This window comes from Boleophthalmus pectinirostris, unplaced genomic scaffold, assembly GCF_026225935.1.
Source record: "Boleophthalmus pectinirostris isolate CB_2022bp ecotype Guang Dong unplaced genomic scaffold, ASM2622593v1 HiC_scaffold_16, whole genome shotgun sequence".
Taxonomy (NCBI): domain Eukaryota; kingdom Metazoa; phylum Chordata; class Actinopteri; order Gobiiformes; family Gobiidae; genus Boleophthalmus; species Boleophthalmus pectinirostris.
In genome coordinates, this window is record NW_026571095.1 from 20,974,095 (window position 1) to 20,999,442 (window position 25,348).

The window sequence follows — 25,348 nt, forward strand, 5'->3', positions numbered from 1 at the left end:
TAAAAATGGCAAGATAAGGTAGGCTTTGAGGAGATTTAATTAGTAACCTAAGTTCTTCTTGTTAGCCAGAAATAGTTTGTGTACTATGAACATATTAGTAGAGAATTCATAAAATTGTTTATCAATGTGAATAAGTTACAATACATAACTGAAGTGCAAATATGGCTTCTTTTGGACATAGGTTACACATACAAATACACAGACAATGTAGACCGAGGACACAAGTTGAGGCAGGTTTCACTCTATACATTAGACTTAGAAATATGCATGTGAACTGTCAGTGTTTGTAAAGCAGCATGAATCAATTTTTCCAGGATTTATTGTCACCAAAATGTCATGTGCTCCTATAATGGCTCCAGTCTGCCATCTCCAGCAATGTGAGCCCACTTACAGTATGTCAGAGCACGTTTCATTGGCCTGCACATACGCTGGTATTTGGCAGTTTGATGGATGGCGCTACAGCGGACTCTGCTTAGTCTTGGCAGTGACGACAACTGACATTTATGCAGCAAACTCTTGGGCTCCTTTCAGTATAATTAGTCTGTATTTCCACTTAAACAGCTTGTTAATTAGACATTCAATAACTTAAATAAAGCAGACCCTTTGACATAACCAAGGAGCACACATTGAAGCCTTTCTGAGTGCTCATCTTTTACTTTCATTACTGGATTCACTCTGCCCCATTGTTGTTATTGTTTCCTTCTTCTGCTGCTACAAATTTGATCTCTGCGTTGGCAGTCCTGGAAGCCATGCTGCTATCTCTGACCTTATGTTTAAACAGAAAAGGGAAAGTCTTTCGGAACGATTTTTGAAAACTGGCCCCCATGAAACCATAGACAATGGGGTTGACTGATGAGTTAGCGTAGGACATGCAGTTAGCCCAGGTTTTGATCTTGTATGTGGCGTAGCTGGGGCGGTAGTGTGGGTAGAAGGACTGGAACAGGACGAAGATTTGAATGGGACCCCAACAGATGGCGAAAAGCAAAACAATGACTACCACCATCTTGGACACTTTACTGCGAATGCTGATGGTTCGTTCAGAGAGGAGATTAACCTGAAGACAACAAAAAAGACTGTCACATATTTAGAGAAAATAAAGATGTAGAAGTCTGTTTAAGATGTATATACAGTAGTCTTCTTGAACATGTGAGACAGGCCTCTACTTTGACTATGTTTAAATCCAGGCTCAAATTGGTTCTGTTTAACTGTGCATATGACTGCAAAGTTTTAATTCCGCACTATTCTTTTTAATGCTAATTTCATTGTTATTATTTATGTTTTGATTTGTTTGTATTGAAATTGTAATGTCTGTCTTATTCTGTAAAGCACTTTGAAAAGCTTTGTGCTATAGAAAAAAAAAAACTTGCTTTGCCCTGCCAGCGGTTCACTGAGTTTGCTTTTGTTGATAATATATATGTTTTGTTGTAATTCTTAAAGTAATTTTTTAGATGTCTCAGATTACCCAAACTTTAATTAGTTTCTGTTTTGTCTGTTTTGTTGAGAAAACAATGTTATATAAAATGATAAAAAGCTCAAAAACCCTGATTTAGCATAATACCCTCTGAATTGAACACAGTTAAATACTGAAAGTAAATACTTGTCCTGTTGCCCTTGGTACCTATATCACTGAAAGACACTTCTATGTTTTGACAATAAGTTGTTACAGTTTTATTAGAGTTTTACAGGTATGAGGGAAAACCATCAGAGGGTTATAAAGAAGAATCAGTCCTTTTGAAATACGGCCCAACTTAATGTCAGCAATAGATATTGTTGAGAAAAGAGTCGATTCCTTGTTGAGTTGGTCACACACTGAGTTGTTCCAGGTAAAACAGTGGGATTATTCAATATTTTCACCAGCCTCACAGAATCTCACAGAAATAGAAATCGCTCAGGGCCATATAGCCGGCATGCTGCTGTGGCGCACCTCTGGGGTGCAGCACTGACAGTAATGCACGTGGGTTATGAAAGGAAGAAACTGCTTTATTATTCTGAAACTTTATCCAAACGAGCTTGATGTATAGATCAGTAGAGTTTAGTAGATTTGGAAAGAACAGGATGCATCATGTTGCGATAAGGTTTTTGTAATAGAAGTAGATGATATTTTACCACCCCAACCTTTGGTTTTCATTGATTTACAGGTGCACTGTCCTTTCCTGGTTGGGGTCCAACACCTGCTTCTCTTCATAGAGATGTATGCACCTACCATTAATTTAAATGCAGATGTTTTATTAAACCACTGGCTTGTTATCTCCATGGAGACAGAAAAATTTATTACAATACTGTAGAATATTCTGCATAAATCAACAGCATCTCTATGGAGATTAAACAGATGGTGTACCATCCATCAGAAAAATCATTTAGTGCACCTTTAAATACATATACATATATAAGAGAGAGAGAAAGATATAGCTACTTTATTGATCCTGATGCAAAGTTTTCGTGCAGCAAACTGTTGCAGTTTTCCAATGCACTTCTCAATCACCTTTGTGTCTCAAACACCAAGCAAAATATTACCATAATGTTACCATATTTACCATAAGAATATGTTTTAACTTTTTTATATATAAACCCTTATTATAAAAGTGTGTTTACAGACCATATTAGAAACTATCCATAACAAAATATGTGCAATTACTTCAACTTCCATGTCCAAAATGTGATTCCCGATTATCTGTAAGTTGTGTCGACAAAAGTAATTAATTCTAACTAACCCCAAACAGCCCTGTATTTAAACACATAGTCTCCCTTGGAGGCGTGGGTTCAAATCCCACTTACCTGGTAGTTGTTGTCCACAGGCTCCACCGTCGGCTGACCCACTCGCTTCACCATGAGTGTGTAGCAGAAGGAGATGGTGAGCACGGGGAGGAGGTACGCTGCAATGAACTGGTACAAGATGAAAGCCCTCTCATGGGTTTTGGAGGGGAACCGCTCCATGCAGTACTGACGCGGGCCATACCAGTACCCCTCCTCTATTCTCTGGTACATCAAGATGGGAGTGGACAAGATCAGAGAGCCTGCACACAGGTAGAAACAAGGATAATAAATAATGTAATAAAGTTAATTTGTATTGCTGTAGTACAAATACTATCTTGGAAAATCAGCTCTTAGGACCAAAAGGAGACATAAAGCATTCACAAACCAGGAAGTAAGACTTGTTTGCTGTTAGCATGCTAGTTGTTGGCAATATACTGCTAAGTTTGGATTGCTTCAAACACATAAAATAAATCACTTCTTATTTTACACCAGATATTATTTTCTTTTGTCTATTTATTTTAATGTCCACACAGTTATCCTAATTATCTGTTTCCTCCACAAGCTCCGTGCCCTCTCTGTCACCCCACACCTTCTGTTACTGTTGTACACCTCTCTCTACTGCTCCTCCTGTCCGACATTATGTTTGACAGTGTCTGTGAAAAATAATTTTCCCCTGAGGATAATAAAGGTCTGTCTATCTCTATGTTTGAATTGTGATTCTTGTAAAAGTATTTGGACAGCTCCTGTTGTGTTAACATCATGCAGTGTTACAGCTATTGTAGGTTGATAACAGTTGAGTACAGACCGATCCAAATGCAGATGCTGACAATCATGGCGACTTTAGGTGTGCGGTGGCGGAGGGACTTGAGCGGGTAAACGGTGACATAACAACGGTCTCCACTCATCGCCGTCAGGGTGATGCACGTGGCCTGGACTGTCACCTGGAGAGAGGAGGTCATAGAAAGATTAGATGATTATGGATAGAGAGCGCCTTATGGAATCATTTTCTTTGGTTAAGCTCAGGAACAGGGTTATTGTAATTTAGTTGGGAAATGGATTCTGTGATAAGGCCAGGAAAATGGATAAAGCTTATATTATATACATTTGAATCTTGGATCTTGAATGTTTGTTTTAATGCTGTTACCTCTTCAAAAAACATACCTGGAGTTGTGTTTGAGTAAGTTTTTGTTATTAGTCTGTCTACATCTCCAAAGCTAAAAACGCTTAAGTTCAAAAAGCAATATTCCACCTTGTGATGTCATGTAGTGATAGTTTTCAAGATAATAGCTACTTTTTACCTTTTGTTCAGTAGAGATGGGCAGTTCCTGGGCTGAAATCATCCAAATAATTCTAGTGAAGGTGTATGGTGTTAAAAAACACAGTGGAGCATTTCCTGCATTACCACATGACATCACAAGATAGAACAGAGTGTTTTCTGTTTGGGAGAAGAAGCTTAATATGCAGGGTTTGTGTGTTAAACATGAATGAAACAAAACACAACTCCAGGTATGTTTGTGGCAAGGAAACAACATTATACCATAGATCAGAAAATACCGTAATATGGGCCCTTTAAAGTTTTTGGTTATTACCCATGGAGATAGATATGATTTATTGTAGAATATTATAGCCAAATGAACAACATTTCAATGGAGACAAGCATGTCCCTCCTCCAGGCCTAACAAGATTCAGGTTTGTGGAGAAGCAAGCCCGCTCACAGTAACAATGCAAGCTTTTCTATGATTCTGTATGTTAAGTCTATTTTTAGGCTAAAACATTAGACAGTGGGGCTTTATGTTTAGACCAGCATGATGGTTAAGGCTTGGTTAGTGGCATGTCCTCGAAACCCCTGAATAAATATTGTCATGAATAAAATAAACTTCTTCAACCTTGCTAGTAATGAATCAACACTTTTGTCATCCCTGCAAGATATTCATCCAAGGAAATATGAAATTTCTCTATGCCTTGCCCTGGACTAATTAGCATGTGGCCCAGAGACCTTTACTAACAGAATGACAGCGGAGAAAAAACGTCAACCATAAAGCATTACATTATTAACATAACATTATCCCTATGTCATGCAGACAGCCTGATTCAGAAGCATTTCATGGCCACAACCCCTGCCCTCTCTCGCCAGTCTATTTGTTGTATTGAGGTAATGCTTATGAAAAAATAAAGATATTCTTGTTATTTTGTTCATTGTTTTTCAAACTTTCTAACCTTGATTAAAATGTAAACTATGAAATTCTTAAGAAGAAAAAAAAAACAAAAAAACAAAAAACTTATCTTAGAAATGTTGAGCTATCAGAATGAATCACTGTTGGCAATATGTTAAGAAGTGTCTCTTTTATTTCAGGGCTAAAGGCTATTTCTATTGAGTAGCATAATCGTACAGCAAATGTTTCACTATTGACCCCAAGTTGTGATCACATTAAAGGTTTTGTAAGATTTAAGCCTTGTTATAGTGTTACCTCCTCAAAAATATACCTGGAGTATGTTTCATTCACATATGTTTAAGAAATCCTTTATTATTAGTCAGTCTCGAAAGTTCAGAATTCTCTGTTCCATCTTGTGATGTTGTAAAGTGGTAGTTTTCAAATCCACAGCTACCTTTTACCTCTTGTTTTGCAGAAATGTGAAATTCCAGGGCTGAAATTATCCAAATGACTCTCGTGATGGTGTATCGGATTTAAAAATACAGTGGGTTTAAGAGAAAAACTTGGTCTAAATATGCAGGATTTGTGTTTTTAAAAACACACAACTCCAAGTGTGATTATGATGAGGAAACAACATTATAACATACATCAGAGAATAGTGTAATATAGGCCCTTTAATATATTAGGCACTTTGTTACATTGACGTTCAGTTCATGAATACGACACAAAACTGGTCCATGGCTTTCCAACCATTCCATTTCACTCAAAAATAATTTCTAAAAATCATCAAGACAAGTTAATGTCTGTTGTAAAATGTCATAATTTAAGTTTACAAATTACACTTTCCTGTAAAACACCTCATGAAAAGTTTAAATTTGTTTTGGGGAATGCCTTGATCTGTTCATATCTTCAACACATTATATATTTACTTATTCCCCATAGTTATATCTCACGCTTTATTTTTGCAATTTTTTTATAGTAAACAACCTCTGCAGGAAAAAGAACAGCACGTACTTTCTTTTAGCCAGACACACAATAGACACCGGCATGTGTGGTATGTAATAATAGAACAATATAGCTATAGAAGTACACCAACAAACATAGTTACAATGAGCTGCTGTCTCTGATGCAATTCTCTATACATCTCTAAACCACATGAATGTAAGAAAAAAAGCATTGGTGTAAGCACAGTGGCATAAAGGTGCTGAGAGGTCATCTGCTGGTGTTCCTGTGAGTCACTGGTCTTCCCAGTCCTATTACGATGCACAGAAAATACATTTGATTAGATATAAGATTATGGAAATACTGAAATCTCCAAAGACTTAAAGGTTAATGGTAGTGTGATAAAGTGGCTCGGTTAATTAGAACATATTTGTGGACATTTTAAGGTCCATTTACTTGTAGATTACTAGTAGAGATAGTAGGCCTAAATATTGGCAGTTCTGGTAGTAAAAGACAGACTGAGGTCTTGCAGTCTGGCCTTTTTTTCTTTCTTAAGTTTTCAACAATACTACTACATTTTGAATTTGGTGGGGACAATCTGAGCTCAGTCAACCCCAATCAAGTTGTCTGTTTGTGTACATTTAGAGAACAGAATGTTGCCATGCTGCTTTTGTAATGGGAGGCGCTATTGTTTATGTGCTAATTGACAGTAAAGGTATGGAGCATCAGTGTGAAGGAAACTGCAAAGAGACAGTATAGCTGAGAGTGTGGGTTGTTCCTTATAGAAGCTGCATATACACACTTTATAATGGGATACTGCTGAGCTCTGAAAATTGTACATGGAGGGACAATTATTTTTCACATGCTGTGTGTATCACTATAGCAATGTCAGTATTGTGTTCATTACAGTGAACAAAACTGCACTGAACTAAATTAGTCTAGGAATGAAAAGAAAATGGTCATTAAAGTTCTGAATTGACAAAGATGTGACAGCTCCAGTGCCGGCCCAGGCTTTTTGGGAGCCCTAACCAAGATTCCCTGTAGGGGCTCTTGTCACTTCATTGCCACTCAGGCTTAGCTATTGAATGCATTATCAACACTGAATAGAAATACAAAGGTGATGTAAAAATGGTATGGGCTGAGGACACCATACAGGACATCGTATAGCATATAGCAGTGGACTGGAAATTCTTTTTCTGCCTGACATTTTAGTCTGGTTCCCCAAATCATTTCATGTTCTGCAGTGGACAAAAGTGAAATGAAAAGTTTTTCATCATTTGAAACAACATTTTAATTCACTCTTGAGGGCCCCCTGGTGGCTTTGGTGCGCTATGCAGCTGCTTAGTCTGCTCATTGGGTACAGCCAGCCCTGGACGGCTCCAGTTTAGTAAGCTGTCTTAATAGTTTTATTTTTGGATGATGGATTAAATGTTCATACCATGAGAAGTATTATTTAACGTGTAGACGAAATGTAAACATGAAAAACTGGACCGAGGTTTTGTTTACAAGTATGGGATTTTCTATAAACAAATCTGTAATTTTAAACTATGGAATATAATTATCACATGAATATAACATATTGACATAATGTTAAATTAGCTACACATTAACCCAGTATTGCTACCACTGTGCAACTACTGCAACTACTCCAACTACGACATACCACCACAACTGTTACTAATTAATTGCATTACTGTACTTCTATGATGAAGCTGATGTCTCTACTGTAGCAAATGGTGCTATAATTCACATTATATAACATGTATTTAGACAAATTGCTTAAATATTAACCATACGAGATTCATAATTGAATTCTAATTGCCTACCTGAGGTTTTCTGTCATTAGCGTAAGAGTTAGACAGAGACAACAGCACTTAACACAATATTAAAATTGAACAGAATACAAATGAGTCTGTTGTTATTGTTGCAAGTTCTGACAAAAGATTTTTCTGCTCTTACAAACCACATTATGCAAGAAAGATCTCCACGGACTATTTAACTAATTACTTGCCTCCAGACAAGAATCGTTACATCGTCAAAGGTCTGTCAGTAAGATGCTGGAGGAGAGAGATGGAGAGAAAAACACACAGACAATGGTGTTGGTATTTTGAAGGAGGAGGAGGAGAAAGAAAGATGAGATGACTGATAGTTCTGCTGCTGTGATGAGAGAAAACAGACTTCTTATAGAAAAAGCTTAAAGGTGCACTATTTTTGTCCATCACCTGCTGGTTTCTAGATTCTATGTCACTGCTCTGCCTGGAATGTTCCACAGTATGACATTAAACTGCTCTACTTCACATGTATTCAGTTACTGCTCTGACATGTAACTTGATCTGCTTTGGTCTCCATGAAGATGGGTTTAATGCCATAGTGTGAAACATTCCAAACAAAGCATCTCCATGGAGAAAAACATTTGACAAACCCTCCACCAGAAAATGTACACAATGCACCTTTAAGAGAGGTTATTGTTTGAAAGGCAAAGGTACATACTGATGGCTCACAGGTAGAGTAGGAATAAGGAAGAACGTGCACTGTTGAATTTACTATTTTATTTTGATTAGGTTAGTTAAAACGGCTGTATCCTTTTATGTCCAAGTTAAGAAAGTGTGTTTTGTTCTAGTACAGATATATCAGTTGCTCTGTATGCTGTCTTTATGCTGCATTTACTGTTGCCTGACCAGCCAGTATCTTGTTTTAATCCAGAGGGGACTGAAACCGGACAACAGAGCATGAAAATCATCTGTACAAACTTGAGATGATCCAACCACAGCTATATCACATGTCTCTAAAATGCTTCAATTGATGCTTCAGTTGTTGTTTCTGAATAAAATCTGTGTTGGTTCTGAGTCCTTTTTATTTATTGTTGTTTTTTCCCCCATTTTATTTAAATATTTAAACATTTAAATTTCCATGTTTGTTTTTGAAGTAAACAGAGCATGCATCTCATTGGTTAATTCACCTGTCAATCACGCCCTCTTAAATCAGGGAGATCAGACTCCAGATCCATTCGTCTTTATTTTGTCAAAGTTAGTGGTTCTGACTGGTCAGGTAACATTTACTGGCCTCAAACCAGAAAGTTTAGCTTTTTGCTGGTAGTTTGTAGGTAGTTCTTGGTAGTTTCACATCAGTGTTTCTCAAACTTTTTTCTGGGGACCCATATTTTAAAAGTGACAAACCTTCATGACCCAAGTCAACAGACATTATTCGTAAATCAAAATAAAGGTGGATTTGACCTTTATTGAACATTAATGGGGATATTTTATTGTTGACTGAGTGATTGTGTCTCTCTGAACAATTAGTATTATTCAAGTTTAAAACAAAGAAAAACAGTAACTGAACCAGGAATAAAAGGATCCATAAGTCGCCTATTTGGACCTGAAATGTAGCCCATTTCTTTTTCTTTTCAACTTTCAACTGAACCAGCAATAGTGGAACAAAAAAAATAGTCACTAACTTTCTCATGTGTCAGAACTGTATATTGCAGACCCACATGCAGATCGTAACAAGGTGACCCCAAAAAAATCTCTTGCAATTCACCTGATTGTTGCGAACCAGTCTTTGCGAAACAATGTTTTACGTGATCCAAACTCATCGCAGTGAATTATTAGGATGCAAGAAACACATTAGGAAAGACTGTTTAATATGAACTAGTTCTGCTTTTCTCATTTTTAAGATGATAATAATCAGGTAGTTGAAGTTTTAATAGTAGCGTTTTTGACCCAAGTCTCAGTTGTGTTGAGTAGAGGAGTTGCTGTTTATGTCTTGCTGTTCCACATGCTATGCGGCTGAGACACACAGCAGTCTACATTTTTAGCTTTTTTTCTTTTCTTCCTTTTTCTTTTTTCTTTTTTTTTTAAACTACTTTACCACTATATTATACTCTAAAGCTATTATCACTACCTTAATTAATCAGGAATGTATTCATAGGGCATTTCTTCTGAATTCTAAAACCTGTGTCAGATTGTTTTTTATTAGGTTGTCACTTTTTGAGGCAAGGAGACAGTTTTAAAAGTAGGGATTCACTTGTGCAGAAGTTGTGGTGGTAGTGGCTCTGCATCCATTATTTACTAAAATATTCAGCTGTGGTCGTGTTGTCAGCAAAGTGACAGTCTTCCTCCCAAGTTGCATATTAAGAAGAATGGTGCATACATCCGTGGAAATGTGGTAATGACTATGTGCAGTGCTCAACAAAACTGAACAAATTTGCAGTTTAAATGTATAACATTGATAAGAAAAAGTCAGAGACAAGAAAACAAATCAAATTGGTGACCAAAGTGGAGGATTATGTTTTGAAGTTTAAATGAGACAAAGGCTAAAAAATAAAGTTACTGGAAGGTTTGAACATGCAAAGTTATTCATGTGTGTGGGCACCAACTAAACAAAAAGCAAATACAGAAAATAAAAATTAAGCTGATGTTAATGAAAGTGAATGAAAATAAAAAGGTAGGCAATGGTTTTTTTTTAAATTATTATTATTATTTTGTTTTTAATATAAATGTATTGTAGAGCTTCTAATTGGGTTCAGTAGCCAATGGGCTCAGCTTCCTGTTGGTGCCATTTTGAGGACGGTTGACCACTCCAAAGATATAATAATATAATAACATGATATTTACTTACCATGGCAACAGTCCTAATTTTTCATCATTCTGATATTCACGGACCACAAAGGCACATTTAGTCTCATATCTTGCAGCATATTGAAATGTTACTGTTGTTGCAATAACAATGCATTAAAGGACTCCAAACTAGGGATGGGCATGATTAGTCGACTAATCGATAATTCATCATTAAGAATTTCGTAGATCACGTTCATTTTTAATCGACAAACTGAATGTAGGTTGCCGTGCGTCCTGTAGTGTAATGAGATAGGGCTGTGTCCGACACAAACACTGGAGTTCCGGCCTCACAGTCCCACTCTTGGGCTCTGGCACCTCCTTGGAAATCACTGTATCCTGCGTATGATCGGGTTTTTTGAGTATCCCAGTTACGTCATGGTGCCTGTATACGCAGTATGCCGGTTACTGCAACATAAAGTTGAGTGCACGTTTAGCTACTAAGAGCTAAGAGCAGTGCTTTTAGTTTATGCAAATGAGCCATGTGGTTTTAAGTTTCTTTTCTGTAAAACATAAACAAATTTGTCAAAGCTGCATTCAACACATTATAATGTAAAATGGGCTGATGTGTCTCTATAGTGCTTATGATTTATATGTCGTAAAGTTGAGTTTATTTATGCAGATTAGTAATAATAATAATGATGATGATCATTTTAAAATAAAAAAGTTAATGACTAATTGAAAATCGATTGTTAATTCTCCCAAAGATCGATTAAGAAAATTTAATCCAATGCCCATCCCTACTTTAAACACAACATTCAAAAGGCGTACAGACAAATTAGCTTTAATATGATTTTCAATAAGTTCATTAATGCTTTGGAGATTTGTTGATGCCATTTTTTCAGTTTGATTATGTTTCCTGCTGTTCAAATGATTAATACATTACATTAGGGAGACATAAATTAGTTCCCTGGGTGGTCCTTTAAGGCTTTACAGTTCACTGTTAAACACTTCTTCTGTTCCTTCCCTCCTCTTCAAAGGCCATTTTGTGAAAGATAACAGTCTCTGCTCCCTCTAATTACAACAATTAAACTGCAATGACTTACCACTGCATGAAATAATGTTTAGAGCACTTTGGATGTGGTGCCTTCTCCCCATTATAGCCATTAGTTGGACCCAATGAGTGCGTATCTATCTCAGTATTCACAATTAAAATCCTTTTAACCTCTGCGTCCCCCTCTGAGTGATGATTTACTTCTTTAAGCTCACGCTGGTCGTATTCAGCCAGTTATTTCTGCCTCAGCTGTAAATGTATTTTTATTAGGTGCCACTCAAACCCCTGTCCTCTGTGTTAATCACAAAAAAGGTACAGTTTTTATAGGCAAACTGCATATAGTGGGTTCTACTGAAATAAAAATGTAGACAAGGATTCATTTATTTTCATATTCAAGGACTTTATGATGCAAATATTTAGCCATATTTCAGACCTTGGTTGTCACTTTATGTAATTTCTGAGATTTCAAAATAACTCTTATAGCAGATGTAATTAAATGAACAGAACAAGCTCATTTTAAACAGTTTGCAGTGTTCCAAATTATTCCTCATTTACTTTATGCATTTCAAGCATCCTAATCATTCAACGCAATGGGTTTTCAACAGCTTTTCAGAGACCAGAGCGAGCAACAACTAGCATGCTGACAGTGCACATCTTGATTATCTGAAAATAAAATGCTTTATAATTATATGTAAACAGCACATAACTTTTCTGGTGGTGGGGAAGTTCTGTCACAATTATGTCTCCATGAAAATGTTATTGCTCTGCCTGGAATGTTCCACAGCATGACATTAAACTTATCCTGTAATCTATCGTCAGTTAAAGGTAATCCAACTTCACCTACAGGTAAAGCAAATGAAAAATGAAAAGTACTGTTTACTGAGATTAAAAGTTAACAGTTTGATAGTTTGTATATCTTTGTCTCTGAAAGGCCGTGGTTCAAGTCCGGTGTTTAGAGTATGAAAGGTAGTGCCACGCATCCCTCACTGGTGTTTTATGACTATAAATAACACTGGCTGGACGTTGTTTGAGTCACAGTGAGATACAGTAATATGTGTTTTAAAGATAAATGACTCAACTGTCAGTTCTCCTGTTGGGCTAGTCTCAGTAAATCAGGCTTAAGCTCCCTCCTGCAGTCACCCGCACTGATTCACACAGATGACTTTAATCCAGGCTGGGTGCCACAAAGTATAATGTGACATCATTCAAATGTCTATGTAACTTATTCTTGATAGTTTCATGTTTTATGCTGTTCTGCTTTAATATTAATTGATATCTACACATTTCTTAGTAAATCAAATGTGAAATTCTATCATGCTCATGCCCTGTTTTTTCTATAGACAAAAGTACAATAATTTATCATATTCTGCGATTAATATCAGAGAGGGCACATTTCTCAACAATATTTTTAATACAAGCATTTTTTTTTATACTAATTTAATTATACTGATTCATTTCAAACAATGGGCAGGTTCCTGCTTAGTCTATTTCAAGAAATATTTTGATCCACCTTGATGCACCATCCCTATTTACATTCAACAGAGTTTGTAAAATATTCATGTTACTCCACACTGTTTTGTCATTTCCATGGTAACAGAATAAGGATTGATTTGTAATAACATTTCATATCTTCCCTGCTATTTCTATAAACCTATATTCTTTCTCCTTTACGTAGGAGTTTCTCTGCAAGGCCTGTCACCTTTTGATAACCACTATTGGTTGCTGAAATAGATTTTTGTGGAAGCTGATTTTGATGGAAAAAATGCATTGGATATTTGGTCATGTTGCCTTGACCCTTTCACTTCTCAGCATAGGAGCATAGTTTCCATCATCCTGGCTTTGGTATTAACAAAAGCCTATGAAATCAAGCATGGATTTTTGCCATTTTGTTCCATTGTTCCTGTTTTTTGTGCGATGCATTTTTCAAATTGGCGTCAGAAGCGCTGCCTGCTGTCGCCTGATTAGTTTCATGTTTGTGAAATATTTCATCTTTCTCCATTTGTTCATCATCCCTCAAAATCCAGTCCAGATCCACAAAGACTGCTTTGTGAGGAATATAAAGGGAAATAAAAGGAAATAAAATGGCTGGATAGATTAATCTTTAAAAAAAAAAAAAAGAAATTAACATTTTGTTTTGACTTTTTGGAAAGAATATAATCAAATCAACATTCTTTGCAAGTTTTGTTTTCAAATCAATATTAATTTCAGAACACACACTGTAAACAAAGCAGAACATTAAAGGTGTGCCATGTAACTTTTCAGGTAGAGGGTACGCCACCTACTTGTTTCCATGTATGTAGAGAGGCACGCGGCATATGCAGGGTAATTACAGGTCAGATCTGTGGAGAGGTGACCCTGCTAGGGAGGGTCAAGGTATTTTTTGACAAATAAAAACACCTGCAATTGTATAAAAGCAAGACAGATACATTTAATGCCATACTGTGGAAAATAACTTCTCCATAGAGGTTAGCAAGTGGAGAAAAGTTACTTAGTGTACCTTCAACATTTGAGAGAAGATTAATTAGTGATGCAACAATCCTGCTTTTTTGTTCCAATACTGATATTGATACTTTGACTTTAAGTATCTGCCAATACTTGGTATTAACCGATACCAGTGTAGGGACGGAACTACTTCCTGAAAAAACACTTTTAACTTATTATTCTGTTATGGAACTGTTTTTATCCCTTTAATAACTACTGAACAGCTTCATATGAATAAAATATTCAATTATAATAAGATGTGAATATTGGCTCAACCGATATCTATTGGTGTCAATATATTCAATACCAATATTGACATCGGTGCATCACGAATTGGAATATGAACTGCTAAACTAACACAAGAATCACATACACCTTCCATGGACATGCACGTAGAGGCAAGGTATTATCTTTTGATGTTGGTAGAAGATGTTTTTTTATTTATTTTAAATAAATGCTTTTGCGATTTGATCAGTTGATTAGATCAAAATTTCTTTTTAAAAAGCAGACAGGAGCAAGTCTATTGCTTCAATAATTTTGCGTAGGACCGACTTGTTGTCTTGGTTTTTGTTGTTAATGTTTTGTTTTCAGTTGTTTTGAAGACAGCTGGAGGTAAAACAGCACAAGTAAAAAACAAGCTAGATGGAAACATTTAACAGCATGGGTAAGTTTGTATGAGGCAATTTTGTGGAGAGTGGAGTTTTGTACGTTTTTAAAATTGCTGCCTAGATTGAACTTGTCTGCAACAGCCTGATTGTATTATTATGAAAATGAGTGTAATGAATAGGCCTTATCACAAGTTTTACTTTGAGAGACAATTTAGAGAAAGTTTGTTGATTGAATTGGGACGAAAGGTTGGTGAAAGAGAGGGACTGAGGAACAGAGGGACCGCAATATGTTCTCTTTGTTCATAATGGGAATCCTTCTGAGCAAATGAGAACTTTTTAGAATTTTAGAGAGGCTGTCTGAGAAGCCACAATGAGATAATTGTTCCTCGAGAGAGCAATGGCTATAATATGAGCTACTGCTTAAAGGAGTACTGTGTATTTTTTCAGTTTTTTGCTGTTGTTTTGAGCAATGAAAACACACATAACAGAATAAATGAAAGGCAGATAGATTTATAATATAATTACGTAAAACTGTGTTATAATCCAGTTTTTATATATTAATCCCATATATTACAGAACATTATTCTTGTCCATGTTATGTTTTCTTGTTGATTGTTGAATATATAAGAGAAGAAGATAAAGAAAATATATACATTGTCTTTGCAGCCAACATTGTTCCCTCATCTTCGTGAACACATTGTAGTAATGCTGTCTTTTCAGGTTTGCTTGTACACAAGGTTGAATAGTTCTGAGTGGGGATTACTAAAACAATCAATTGTGAGACATACAGCACTTGCCAGTTCATGCTGAGAGGAGTAAAGCCACTGTGACGAGGTGGCCAAGGAAATTGACAAGAACAAATTATGTAACAGTGACACAAACCGTGGACAGACTCAGACATGTCAACCATGGAAGACGTGGAGGTGTTCTTGTAACTATTATGATGCCCTGTCACCAAAGACCATACACATTTGCTTTACGTAGGAGTAATAGTGTGGGTGTGTGAGTTCACATGGACGTGGTTGGGTTTACCAATCAGAAAAAACAAACATGGCGACTTACAAATAAAACAGAAATAAAAATCAATACGGAAGATTGAGAAACCATGGCGATTTCTGCAGAATCATCAAGCGAAGCACTAAAATCTGCTCATTTTAGGTTAATACCACACTGTGGACAATTTAAATCAAAGCATTAACATCTCCATGGAGAGAAACTGGTTGTGGACCCTCTCCAGAAAAGTTACACAGAACATCTTTAAATATACTGAATTATGAATACTGTGAGCATTTTCGAAAAGGGTATGATTGGCAATCAAATACACTGACATTTGGAAACAGAAAATTTACATATTTTAACACAATACAGAACAGTTTTAAATGTGATGATCTAATCTACAATCACATGACTTTACCTGCTGAAGAAATGCCACAAATTTGCACATAAAGTTGCCAAAGATCCAGCCGGGCAGAGGGTAGAGAGTGGCAGTGAAGGGGACACAGCATACAAGAAAGATGATATCTGTAGCAGCGAGGTTAGCTGTGGACAAAAACACATCTCAGTGAAGGAGAGTCAGAGCTGGAGAAGCCTCTTATATGAGAACATTATCACCAGACTATAGTCTATTCTTCACAGAGATAAGAGGAATAAGGGACATGCCAAATGCTCCCCAAATGACTTGGTCTATCTGGTGCAGAATGGGCATGAAAATGATATATAGTAAGAATGCATGCAATGTTATACAAATAGCACTTGAATAAATGAAGATCCTTACCAAAAGAAAAAGTAATTTGTAAGATAATGGAAATGTTCACAATACACACTCAAGCAAAATGGATGTTGGTTATTATCAGAGAGTCTTATGAGAAAGGAAGGTAAAGATGTTCAGTGCAAATTACTAGTACGTTTGAAAATAAGTTTTAAGACAATATAGGAAAAAATAATAACCATGCTCGACACATTTTAGTATCTATAGTTACTCTATAGTTATTCTTAAGATCATACCACAATGAGAAAAGATGGTACTGTATATACAGTAGGTTATGGTCTGCATGGGAACATAACTGTGAAATGGGGTAATTCATAATTTAATCAATGAACAAGGCATCACAATGTATAAACCAAAACATATGTATTTTTTTATATGTTCTGTGTACTTCCTGCCAAGAATCATTAAATTTAATATTGTTCTGCAGTCAATATTTTAGAATACACAATTATATGCAAATCCACTGTAATTTATTTCAATTTCATGCCCATTTGTTTCCAGAATAACAATATGCAATTATTCTAAGGCAGCCTACGTATCAATCAATTTCTGAATTCGTTTTAGAGAAAGACAAAACATATCATTTGTTATGGTAAACACAAATCAACCAGTCAATTCCAGTTAAAGTGATAAAATGCAATGCATTGAGTGAGCAAGATACAGAAACATCTTATAATCACAGTCTATTATGTATTTTTCTGGCTTTTGGAAAGTGTAGACTTGAGAATGTGTATCTTTATTTACTCAAAGTCATTATACTACTTTTGACATATTGTTAAGTGACTTAAAGCTATTCTACAATTTTTACACCTGATGCCCTTCCTTCTAAAATTGTCTGCATATACACAATGATCTGACTTCACTAACCCTTTCAAGGTGCATTATGTAACTTTTTGACTGGTGTGTCTGCCACCTGCTTGTTTCTAAATGGTGATGTTGGTACTTTGCCTAAAATATTTCACAATCTGGCATTAAATTTACATTTCACCAGTGAGACAAGCAGGTTACTCCGCCAATTGAAATCAGATCAGTGGAGATGTGACCCCACTCATAGTAGCAATACATGTTGGTAAAGGTCCAATATTACGCAAAATTGCTTTAAACCATGTTATAATGTTGTTACCTCATTAAAAAAAAATAATAATAAAAAATTACACATGTTTGAGAAATTCTTTCTTATTAGTCTGTCTACAGTGCAAAATGCTGATTTTTTTTTTAAACCAGCAGTTACCTTTTCTTTGTTCAGTAGAGATTGGCAATTCCAGGGCTGATTAATTCTAGTGAAAGCATATGGAGTTTAACAACACAGTGGAGCACTTCCTGTATTACCACATGACATCACAAGTTATCATGAGAAGAACTCATGATACCTTGTAAGTGTAAATAAAGCAAAACACAACTTCAGGTAAGTTTGTGATGAGGAAACAACATAATACCATAGCTCATAATGTAAAAAAAAAAAAAATATATATATATATATATATATATATATATATATATTATATATATATATATATATATATATATATATATATATATATATATATATATATATATTATATATATATATATATATATATATATATATATATATATATATGTATATAGATATATATATATATATATATATATATATATATATATATATATATATATATATATATATATATATATATATATATATATATATATATATATATATATATGTATATATATATATATATATATATATATATATATACACATATATATACAATATAACTAGACCAAAACCTTACCTTACCTTTATCCTATTTTTTTACAATTACATCCGCTTGAATAATATATGCACCTTCTGTATTTTCAAACAGAGCCCCGAGTGAGGCCTTCATTAATTATGAAAAAATGTTGAATCGCCAAGATACAAATCATTCTGCTGCCCCATCTGTCGTAGTGACTGCAAAATGATGAAAATATATAATTTATTTGAATAGGCACTAAATAGACATGGAGATATCAAACGTTTGCACGTATGGAAATCAGAACACTGATAATCTAAAAGTTATCATAATTGAAGCTTGGAGCATGATTGTGCTGTCCCTTTTCAGTGTCCCATTTAATCTTTGTGTGTGGTTTGTGGAACAGTATAATCCAATCATGCTGGCTGGGGCATTATTTTTCAGGATGGTGCAGATGGTGAGGTCCAAACTTGTTATCACTGGGAATATTAAAACAGTCTTCCTTGTAGTGGTTCTGGTATCAGCTAAGATCAAAAAATGAAAGGAGAGACACAAGGGATTTTGGGAATACATGTGCTTGTGCTGTGGTGATATTGTATTGAAACATCAGTGAGTTATAAGGCTTTGAATGAGTGACAGGTAGATTCAACCAATGATAGTGAAGTATCAACTCTCAGAGGCTGGTACTGTTTACTTAATAAAGGTCCTATATTACACCAACTGACTTTTGTGAGCTTTAAGCCATACTTCACCAAAAACGTACCTGAAGTTATGTTTTGTTTCATTCATATGTGTTGAGTAATCCTTAGTCTCCAAAGCTCAAAATACTCTGTTTCACATTTTGATGTCATGAGGTGGTAGTTTTCAAGTTACCAGCTACATTTTACATTTAGTTCAGTAGAGATGGGAACTTTTAGGGCTGAAATCATCCAAATGATTTTACTGAAGGTGTATGGAGTTTAAAAACACAGTGGAGCACTTACTGTATTACCACATGACATCACAATTTGGAAGAGAAGGTTTTTGGTTTGAGCATAGGCAGAGTGTAACTTTCGAGCTGGGGAGGTTAACATTGTCAAACAATGTCAAGATTTAAGGAAACACCTTGCACTGTACAATGAAATTATCGCTTTACTGTCCACACTGCTGTGCATTATAACTATTCTGTGACATTAAACAGAATAGTTATAATGCTATTACACAACAGTACTGCCTGCGGTCACCTGACAGTCTACACGGGCAGAGGTGCGCCTGCATAGACTCTCTAAGGTGACCACCTTACTCTACGAACTCGAGGTTCTCCCTCTTGCTCTCAAGTCCAAGAGTAGTCCTGGTTTAGTTTAGTCTTGGTTTAGACCTGGTTCAGTCCAGTTTTAGTCCTGATTCAGCCACTGGGGGGCAGTGCCACTTCTGACCTGACCCCCGCAAACTCCGACCTATGGCAGAAGAACTCAGTATATCTTAAATATGCAGGTTTGTGTGTTAAACATGTGTGAATGAAACAAAACGCAACTCCAGATGTTTTTGATGAGGAAACAACATTATAACATAGATCAGAAAGTAGTGTAACATAGGCTCTTTAAACCAAAATGTGTTTCTGGAAAAAAATAAAAATAAAATCTGATTTTGCCTAACTCAAAGCACGACAGAGGCAGTGGAGACCGGACTGATATAAAAATACAGACAGTAATAATTCTGGACTGGCCAGGCCACAATAGCACACACATACACACACACACACTCTACACTTTAGTCCTCCAGAGACTGCCCATCACCTTGTTTGGATTGTAGCTGTGGGTCTAGTTTAGGTGCTTGGTACAACTTTAAATTGACATTTCTTTTGAATCACCATAGTCTAAATGTTTTATTCAGCTGAAGGGGGAAACTCTTTTTGTAACCGATAAATATATTGTCATTAGGAATTCCTTGTATAACCATCTGTGGCAGAAGCATCACAGATCTTTCAGACATGCCTTAATTGAATTGAGCAACAGAAATCAATCACCTTGGTTTGAGGAGTGTGAGGGGAATACTGATGGTGACCAGCGCACTGAACTAAACATGACAAATGCATTGCTTTGAAACCACTTCTGACATGCCATCCTCCCAACAGTCTAAAACACTAGGCACAGCTTTTAATGGGACTAGAGATATTGGAGTGGTGTGCCTGAATGTTAAGAGTACACAATTCTGTTTGAGGCTATTTTCCATGTAAAAATAATTGGCTACAAGCAAATTAGCAGCGAGTACAAAGACAGCGCACGATCCTTCATCTGTATTGATCATATTATGAGGCTTAATTTTAAACAAACTTTTCTTGAACCTCATAGCAAGGTTTTAACAACATGAATAAGATTAGAAGATTGATATTTTCAAAAGTAAAACTGTAGAAACCCCTTTTATCAGGTATAAAGTGGAAAGAGCAAAGGCTAATCCCGTTTAGAGGGCATAATGTAATCTTGAGTTGCCGGTCTCCAGGTAATCCAAAGGTGAACTGAAAACATTTTAGATCGACCCAAGAAGCGGTTATGTAATATCACATAGCATATAGCATACAAAATAAACACACATACACACATTTTCATTTCAGCTATCTAGAAAACGTCTCTGAAACAATAATAGAGAATCTAATATTTTCATCATGTTATCATTTCATAACAGAAGCTTTGTCACATCACTTGACACACATTATGTAAAAGGAATATCGAGAAGTGTCAGGTGCTTTGGAATTCATTGTGGTTCAGTTCTGTTAGTTCCGGTTTATTTCTGGTTTAATCCTGGTTAACTTTTAGTTTAGTTTAGTTTTGATGTAGTTGTCCTTGCTTGATCCTGGGTCATTTCTGGTCCTGGTTTAATCTTAGTTTGTTTCTGGTTTGTTCCTCATTTAATCCTGTTTAGTTCTGCTTTGATGCTGATTTTAACACCAGAATAGTGCTTTTTACACCTGTTTTCTTCTTGGCAAATTGAAATTCAAAGCCTTACTGTAGAAAGAGACTATTTGAAAATTTTAATGTTTCCTTAAAATGGTACTTGATGTAAAAGACTTTTTTGTGACTTGGCCTTCTAGTATCATTGTGGTGATGAAACGAAATAATGAAATGTATTTTAGTATCATACACTGCAAAAAGCTATTTTCTGTTTTACTCTCTGGTACATTTAGACTACAGCTTGCATTAACCTGGTTCACAGTTGGTTTCTGTCAGAGAAATAACACAGTCTATTGGGGGGTCTATTTATTCAAAAAGTACAATGTCTCTCTGGTAGCTCCATCACTGGGACACTGGATCTTATTGCTCAAGACGCTTTAACAAAGAGTGTCAATCTGAGAAAATGAATCAGAAAATCTGGAATAATGGAGCCTTTGTAATACGCTTTTGACAGATTAGATTTTCAAATATTGCACTCGCCACAAAAATTTATTTATGTTCAAGATTTACATGACGTTGTGTCTTTTAACAAGTGTTAAAAGAAACTTGTTAAAAGAAACAAATTCAAATGAATGTTTATGTACTGTCAAGGGCATCACTTCATGTTTACAGAGATCTGGATCCTATCCCAGATCCCATTCACTCATTATGGAACATTTAATGCAACTAAAACACATTTCATTTAATCTATATCATCAGCAGTGGGTAGCCAGAAACTGTTCTGAAAGGTGCATTGTGTAATTTTGCTGGTGGAGGGTCCGCCACTACTTTTCTCAATGGAAATGTTATTGTTTTGTTTCACTGTATGGCAAAGGTTTCACTGTATGGCATTACTGTGGACAGTGTGTGAGTGTTGGTGATGGTTGGAGGGGCTGATGGCACAGTCTGCCCCAGGGCAGCTCTAGCTGCCACAGTAGTTTACCTCCGCTGAGTGTTGAGTGAATGGATAATGCTCTCTAAAGCACTTTGAGTGTCTTGAAAGGTGCTATATAAATGCAGTGATTGATTGAGAAAACCTTTTTATCTTCATGGAGACCAAACCAGGTCAAGTCACAGGTCAGATCTGTGGAGAGGCGACCCTGCTCACAGTCAGAATGCCTTTTTTTCCAAGTATTTTTGAGCAGTAAAGCCACCAGTAATTGAATAAACGTAAGGTAGAGCTGTTTAATGACATATTGTGGAACATTCAAGACAGAGCAATGAAGTATCCATAGAATCAAGAAGGTAAAGGACCCAACCAAAAAGTGACATAGTGCACCTTTAAGGAAGAGTAACATTACTTCAAAATACTATTACTTACTTACTTGTTTAGTTTTGTTTTTGTTTTTTTTTTTAAATTAGCATTTCAAATTATAAAAAAAGTAAAATAAGGTCTTTGGTGTGATACATTTCTTGGCACTTACACTTATTTGTCCTCACATTGGGAAGAGTCACCAACACACAGTTACTACAAAAACATGACTGGATTACATAAGAGTGATGTCAGAAGCCTCTGTCCTCAAGTCAATGTAGTAACTGACAATTACCATATCTGCTTACAAGTTAATGACACGAGGAGAAGCCGAGTCCACTGTCAACACCAGATCAAACACTTTTCTTATTTCCATAGGACTCATCTCATAGACTATTCCATATATAAAGTTCAAAGCAGAGGCGATGATGCAGACGTGCCTTCTATTCTCTCGATCTTCAACAAAAAGACATCAAAGTGTGCTGCAGGACTAGGTGAAGAAGGTGATAAGATAATGCTATGCTACTTGGCATTCTATGTATATTATACTGCGTGGCATTGTTTAATAATTTAATACAAGTATATGTATGTTTTCTAATGTGATTCTCACTCTGCCCAGCTGTCATCTTGATCATATATAGTATTATTCCATCCTACACCAAAGAAGACCATAAATAAAAACACATAAATTATCATAAATTATATCATATTATTTCAAGATTTTCATTTTGGAAGTGCAAACTGAAATGTTGGGATTGCAAACTGAAGTACAGAGATTTTGTGAGATAGAAATACTGAAGGTAATGATCACTAAAGAGAAGAGGCAGTACAGCCCTGTCAGTATAGACATAGCAGGTGACCTTGGAGATTTGAAATGTTAATGGTTTCCTGGTTAAAGACAGAATAAATAAATACACTAAACACACACACACTATTTATTTGATTTCCCCATTTTTACTCACAATGTGCATTTTCAAAGTGTCATGGCTAGTGTTAGGATGATAATGATACAAGAGATTTCATTTGTATTCATATATAAGATATTTGTATGTGTATCTTGTTATGAAAACTGTGAAATTATGAAACATTTTGTGAACTGAAGTTTAATTTTGCATATAATTTAGAAAGGTCAAAACATTTCTAGCACAATGTCATCCAAATACATATGGTCAGATTTCAAACATCAGCATTTAAGGTGCATTTCATCTAGTTAGTTTACATTTTGTATGTTTAGTTAATTTTAACCAATTGTTATTATATATTCAATTTCATTTTCCTAAAAGGCGCATATTACACTATTTTCTGATCTGATGTTGTTATCTCTTCACAAACATGTTTAAACTGAAAACAGTCTGTTCCACCTTATGATGTCATGTGGTAATACAGGAAGTGCTCCACTGTGTTTTTAAACTTCATACACCTACACTAGAATCATATGGATAATTTCAGCCCTGGAATATCCAGTCGATACTGAACTAAAGGTAAAAAGTATAGCTGTTTACTTGAAAACTACCACTCCATGATATCAAAAGGTGGAACAGAGCATTTTGAGCTTTGCAGGTATAGACAGACTGATAATAAGAAGTACTCAAATATGTGTGGATGAAACAAAACGCAGCTCTGGGTTTGGGTAGAGGTTACAACATTTTAACATGGCTAAAAGCTCATAAGAGATAATTGTGCATAATATAGAACCTTTAACTTTATGTTGATTATTCCAGGTTATTTCTTCATTGTCAAGAATTTCCCCTTGGCAATGTCATTTTGAATCAGATTGTCAGTACTTTAAATAACATAATGTATTACAATTCCACTGACCTTCCTAACCAAGCCAACACTGTTTTATTATGGATTGCATGCTCCTGATGGACCCTATAGCCAGGTATAGTTCGGGATAGCACATAGTACCTGATCTTATCAGCTTGCATGCCTTGCTTTAACAGTCCTTGTGTAGTTTCCAAAGTCACCCATGTGTTTGAATCTTTTTGGATTCTCCAGTGAATTTCTAACAGCTCACACAGACATGCTTGTGTATATATCCCACTAATGAAACAGATCTTTTCTAGTATTCTTTTTGATGCTACAATTGGCATGCATGGGTAGAATATGCATTACACGGAAGACACGTTAATATTTCATGGACAATTTCCATAGTGTAAATCCCATTGGCTTTCTACTCACCTATGTAAAAGTTGGTAGCTGTCCTCATTTGCCTGTGCTTGGTAATGACATAAATCACCAAAGAGTTGCCGACCAGTCCGACCAGCATTATTAGAGAGAAAAATAATGGTACGAGCCAGGCGTCCGTCAGGAAAGGATGCTGGTGATTTTCAGTCTCCCCTTCTGTGCGGCTCTCTTGGGAAAAGTTTGCTTGGGTTGCATTTATCCACATCTGCTCCGTGCTGTTCCAGTGATCCTCCGAGGAATACATTTTGGTTGGACGTTTGTTGCGTTAACAGCAATTAGCAAAGATTAAACGTAACATGTCTTGCAGCTATACTAGAAAGTTGATAGTAGTAGTCCATGATTGCAACTGAAGATGCAGGGGACAAAGTGAGGAAATGATGCTATCAAAATCTGATTAGGGGCTGCGTGAAGGTTTGCAAAGACAAAAATCCCAGAAATCCTGATTTGAAAAAGTTATTTTAAATTGCCAAAAGCTACTACTGGAAATTCACAAAAGCAATACCCTTGGGAATCAGTCTATAGGGTCTAATCTCGTTAGCAAGGCAATATTGGCTGTGTCAATTACAAAAGGTTCACAATCCATTTAATTCAGTCCACAAAGCAGGGTTTTTCCAATCTTCCAATCCAAGCAGCAGGGTCTGGCATGATCATAGCAATTATGTAGAGTTTATCGCTACAAAAGAGTCATCCCAGAGAATACATTTTCATTTTCTCTTTGTGGCGTGTACGATTTGAGAGCGACGTTTTTGCCTCTGCTGTCCTCACAGAGACTGAGAGCTCACCGGGTCTGGTGCAGCCGTTTTATAGTAAGAGCAAGGATACAGTGAGAAGAGGAGAGAGAAGGAGAAGAGAGGAGAGAGGAGAGGAAGAGGAGGGGGGGGTCCGATACACGTGGGCTACTCGGGATGAAAACAGCTGATGTCACGGTTTCCCTGGCAACCATATCATTATATCCTCTATTTTACTTATTTA

At 36.0% G+C, this 25,348-nt stretch overlaps 1 protein-coding gene across 1 annotated transcript; it reads right to left on the minus strand.

Annotated features, from left to right (window-relative positions):
* Nucleotides 1–670: 670 nt before the first annotated feature.
* On the minus strand, nucleotides 671–24,620 carry kiss1ra (KISS1 receptor a). Its single transcript, XM_020929151.1, has 5 exons — nucleotides 24,371–24,620; nucleotides 15,960–16,084; nucleotides 3,560–3,695; nucleotides 2,776–3,014; nucleotides 671–1,054 (listed from the first exon to the last, which is right to left on the minus strand). The coding sequence occupies exons 1-5, from the start codon at nucleotides 24,618–24,620 to the stop codon at nucleotides 671–673; spliced, it is 1,134 nt and encodes a 377-aa protein (XP_020784810.1).
* Between the last annotated feature and the right edge of the window lie 728 nt (nucleotides 24,621–25,348).